Source organism: Branchiostoma belcheri, unplaced genomic scaffold (assembly GCF_001625305.1).
Source record: "Branchiostoma belcheri isolate BF01 breed outbred unplaced genomic scaffold, Haploidv18h27 scaffold19, whole genome shotgun sequence".
Classification (NCBI taxonomy): Eukaryota; Metazoa; Chordata; class Leptocardii; order Amphioxiformes; family Branchiostomatidae; genus Branchiostoma; species Branchiostoma belcheri.
Window position 1 is genome coordinate 637,076 of NW_017803379.1, and position 5,186 is coordinate 642,261.

At 38.3% G+C, this 5,186-nt stretch overlaps 1 protein-coding gene across 1 annotated transcript; it reads left to right on the forward strand.

Moving 5' to 3' along the window:
• Positions 1–104: 104 nt before the first annotated feature.
• On the forward strand, positions 105–3,469 carry LOC109467906 (steroid receptor RNA activator 1-like). The gene is made up of 6 exons (XM_019766030.1): positions 105–203; positions 566–700; positions 940–1,349; positions 1,547–1,655; positions 1,873–1,943; positions 2,156–3,469. Exons 1-6 carry the CDS (start codon positions 185–187, stop codon positions 2,417–2,419), a joined length of 1,008 nt encoding a protein of 335 aa, XP_019621589.1. The 5' UTR covers positions 105–184; the 3' UTR covers positions 2,420–3,469.
• The last annotated feature ends 1,717 nt before the right edge of the window (positions 3,470–5,186 follow it).

Here is a 5,186-nt window from a genome sequence, read left to right on the forward strand (position 1 = left end):
ATACAACAATTAGATGGTCGTGAGACTGCAACCATATGATATCATCGACTAAAAATAGGTATGTATAAAAAGGAATTGTTTACTGACCTATAAAAGAACTGTAAAGTAAATACAACAGCCAAATGTGGCCATGTAGAGCGACGTGATTGGTCAATAATTTAGTCACGTGATCAAATAGTCCAACATGGCAGCCACCAGGCCCGGTAAGTCCGGAATTTCTTTGCAAAATTTGGTTGTATAAAAGTAAATATTGCTGTAATGTCGCATTTTTCGTGGATTCTTGACCAACAGCTTCCTTATGGCGAAATTGGGCAGGATATTTTGCCTGATAATCTTGTTAAACACGTAATTCCGATAGTTGACAATGGCAGTTTTACATACGTGGCAAAACCGGGAGGGAGGGGGGCACTTCCGGGTTAAATGTCCTGACAGTCACAGTGGTTATGATATCACAATTAAATGAGTTGTATGTACACTTCGTTAATTTCTCACTTACTGAACGAAAAAAGCTTTTAGTCCAACATACGTATAACAGATTCCTAATCTTACTTTGATAAACTGACAGGAAACCCAGACCGAGGCTGGAATGACCCGCCCATGTTCATGTACGATGCCCAAAACAAGGCGCAGGAGTCACCAAGGAGGGCACTTCCGACAAAACGTGTGGCATTCCCTCAGGGTGCACCTCCACAACCTGCAAGTAAGAGCCTACTACTCAAATACTAGCAAAGAGTTATGTTAGAATTGTTTACAATCAAACGCTACGCTTTTCTGCTGGATTCTATTAATTTTTGACACCTAAACAGTTTACTGGCATAATTTTTGCACCCATCGCTTGGACTAATAGTAATACTATCTTTGACTATTAGTTAAGTACTAGCATTATTTACATCTATTACATTTAAAATTCTACCCTTGCCATGTTCTGTTTTATTGCAGATGCCCCAATTGCACCCCCTGCAATACCACCAACAGGAGAAGTCCCAATAAGGGCACCACCAAAACTATCAACTTCCCCTCCAGACTCCATCCTGTTCACCCCTCCAGATGGTACAGTCCCGAGTGGTTCCCCTACAGGGCCTGTCCTCATGCCCCCTGTGACTGACACGGCCCTCCCCCCACCCCCCTCCCTCGGACCTACCTTACCTGTTGTCGTCAATGGACCTCTCTTATTCAACCCCAACAGCCCTCAAGTCCTAGGTACGTCCTCTGATTCCGCGAAGACGGCTCCAGACAAAGCTGAGGAGATGATCAAGGAACGTGCAAGTCATGATGACAAAGATCTTTGCAGGAGGAGTGTCGAAAGTCTTAGGAACACCTTACATGCAGTCAGTGATCTTGGAGTGGAAGTGAGTTTGTACTTTAGCCTGTATACTTTTTTTCCTTCTTTCCAGAGTATCTAGAAAAAAATTGAAGAAAGCCACAACTCTTTTAGAAGAAGATGGTGTCTTAACCTTGCTTTTTACAGAATTCTTGTCCTTGATCCAAGTTATATTTCAATCATTTTCATAATTTCCTGTGGTTAATAGTCTTTGTTTTATCCCAGCAAAGAGTGTGTGATGAGGTGGGCAGGAAGCTGATGATGCTGGAGAACATGTGGACAGCAGGGAAACTGTCCAGGCCAGTCCAGGTGTACACTGATGTCCTGGCTACAGGTGGGTTAACAATCAGTTCTTTTGTGGTTGTTGTTATTTTTCAGGGAGAGGGGGATACTGAGTACTAGTGGAAAAATGACAAGTCAGGAGACATTTTTTATGTCGATCAGATTTGTTTAATAAAATAGATAAGTCAACAAGATAGTGAAGCATGCATGAGTGAAGCTTTTAAGAGATATTTCATCAGTCAAATTGTTCCGTCTCTCATTTTCCACAGCCCTGAGTGACCGTGACTGTGACCTGGCCCATGACATGCACCTGAAGCTCATGTTGGACCACGTTTCTGAGGTAGAGTGTATATATAATACATGTATTAGTACACTGTTTTCATTATTTTCAAAGCTTCCAAACATTGCATAAAAAATATCATTCTATTATTTAGCAGTATGAAAAGGTTTTACAATTTTTTTGTCTTTGTGTTTTTAGATTAAAGAAAACAAGTTACTGGAATTTGGAAATATACAAAGAAATGAAAACGCAGAATCTTTTCTATCATACAGGTCAGGCAGTGGATGGTGGGAGTGAAACGGCTGATCCAAGAAGCAAGAAACCTCCCTCCAAATCCAAGCAAGGCAGAAACAGTAGCTCAGGAAACAGAACACAGCCCAGATGTGAACAAAAAGGAAGAAAAGAAAGACAATACAGAAGTTGATGAGACAAAACTGGAGGAGCTCGCAATCAGTGACCAGACAGAGAAAGGAACAGAGAAAACAGACAATGAGATAGAAAGCTTTGAAGCAAACTCTACAATCAATGATTCATAATAGAAAATTGTATCTTGACAAACATCCTACATCAGACAGTGCAAAAGGCTTTCCACTGTTGAATGATTCAAAGACTGTTGTGCTCAAAAGCTTTTGTCACAGACCACACCAATCTGATTCCTTCATTCTCAGATTTGAGAAATATAATGCTTAAACCATCTACTTTCATTTTGACCTCTTGTTGGATTTTTACTAATAAGTGCCAGAGGACCAAGGGAGTAAATTGGAGTGGTCTTAAAAACCAAAGGTCAGTTAAAAACTGTCAATTTCAGGGCAAATGTATGTGTAATGCATGTATCAGATATTTCCCCATCCTGTGATGATTTAACCCACTGTAATAGACTGCAAACTGTTTTAATTTTTGCGTCAATTGCATCATCTTGTGAGTTGTGAAATTATCAAATTATTTTCAAACAGGCTGTCATGGGTGGCTATTGACATGTAGTTTATTTCTAAAAAGTTAACAGTATATGCTGATAATTTGTAAATGTGCAAAGTTATTTTTATACTAGATAGTGTACAGTGTATTCAAAGTTACATGATTTTTGAGATCTGAAATTATGGCAAATGCGAAATGCTCTGTGGTGGTTGGGTTTTTTTGTGTAACAAACTTTATATGACCACACTAAAATTTTAGATACAAGTAGGAACTCTCTCAAGACTATTTATTGATGATATTTCTAAACAAATAAGTACATTAAGTAAGCTGTGTTCTTTTAAAGACAAAGTCAGAACTGACATTTGCAATTCCTGTGTTTGATTTGCCAGTAAAGCCAATCATGATATTCTAGTTGTCTTCTGTGAAACATAGCAGAATTTATCAGATAGGTTCCAGAGACAAGATAATTTTAGCCTCAAGTGATGTGTTTGAAAATTTTGCAGAAATATTAATAGGAAAAGGCTGAATTACATTTGTACATCATTTGTACTCTTCTGAAAGAAGAGTTGCAATTAAGAATCAGAGGTAGCATTTTGTTTGTGCAATAGTCAAGTCTAACTTATAATCTTGCAATTTAATAGTGTTACATTAGTGTGCCAGTACTTCCCACTAGTACTAGTCAATAAAGGCATTGTTCCACAATTTTTTAGAAATAGCTAATCATTTCAATGTGAAAAAAACTGCCTCTTGCATCTGTACCTGCTTCACTTTTAAATGGAATTGCCCATGCCTCTTCTGGAGGTCATGTTTAAGTGGATGTACATGTATGGCATGTATGATGTGTATCCATACTGCACACTAAAATTCCTGTTTGGTGGGTCATCCCTGTATATAGTCTTCCATGTCCAAAAGGAGACGTGTAAAAGGACTATAACCTTCAACCTGCTAATGGATACCCTCAAACAGTGCAGATTTACTGCTGAAACTTTTAAAGGTTACCTTGGCAGAGAGAAGGTTAAGAGAGACCATGAATTACCTGTGTAGGCTCCTTTTTGTCAGGGTAACAATTCTTGTGAATTTTGGATGAACAGTTTTGATGACATGGAACCAGATAGAAAATGTGAATTTTTCAGTCCAGTGTTTTAAAGATGTAACAACTTTGATGTTTCAATATTGGGCTCCCTAGGTATAACCATGTTATTTTAACTCCATGGTATAACCAACATTGTTCCTCCTATTATATTACAGCATGGAAATAAAAGCAATCATTGAATATGAGAATGAAAATAAAATCTTGTCATTTCACAGTAAAAAGTACAGATGTATGGTGCATTACTTGCATTTAACTTCACTTACTGCCACAGTTTTTCTGAACATAGTTGAAAACTGGTACATTTGTATATCTTAAAATGTACTTAAAAGAATGCAAGTGAGGCATTCTTTTGGAAAGTTTCCAGAGCAGCTTCTTGTATGACTGATGTGCACTTCATCTTGTACTGCTACAATGATATACACTTGGGAGTTTCTCCTTCTTGACGGATGAGTTGGAAAACTTTCGAGAACAACTTAAAACAAGTTCGACGGAAAAGTCTGGGAAGAGCTACCCTCGGTGGCCAATTATGGAGTTTTTCTTTGCCAAATTATGGAGTTTTTTTTTTTGCCCAATTAGGCCACACCAATTTAATTTCTTGGTTAACGGATTTTTCTAGAAAAATAATGGAGCGGGCGGGCGAAAAAAATAAAAACAGGCCTAGGCATCCTATTATGGCCCAAAATGGTACAATAGGAGCCATGAAGTCAACACACCAAGCTGGTTCAAAATTAAAACAATGAATTTTGAACTTTTAATGGTAGCACTGCATCGAAAGATGGAATGACCGTAACAAGTAGTAAGAAAAGGACTGTTTTCAACTGTTCAGGGCAAAATATGAGCATTTTGCAGTTGATTCTGAATTTTTATTTTTATTTGCAAATCAGAAAAAAATGAAGAGGCGAATCCGTTAACCAAGAAATTAAATTTGTGTGGCCTTATGGAGTTTGTCTTTGCCCAAAGCCATGCAAGGGCATCATTTACTGTCTCTATGGAATCCTGATTGCAGACTTAGTTACCGTTCACCTCTAAGAAAGGAGACTGATTACAAACAGAGACGTCCTAACAGGAGCTCAGGATTCTTTGTCTCTAGTAGTGATCACCTGAGCATTTTAATGTGGAAAGCACATCTGTCTTCCCTTCTGGTCTAGCCTGGTGCCAACTGTTACACACTCTTTCAGAGTCCAGAACAACTGTAGAGCTCTCTCCTATAGGAAACAAAAAGAGTATGAGTATGTAGCACACATGAAAGTTTTTAACTTGCAATTAAGCAGGTACCAAATGAATGCAAAAACTCC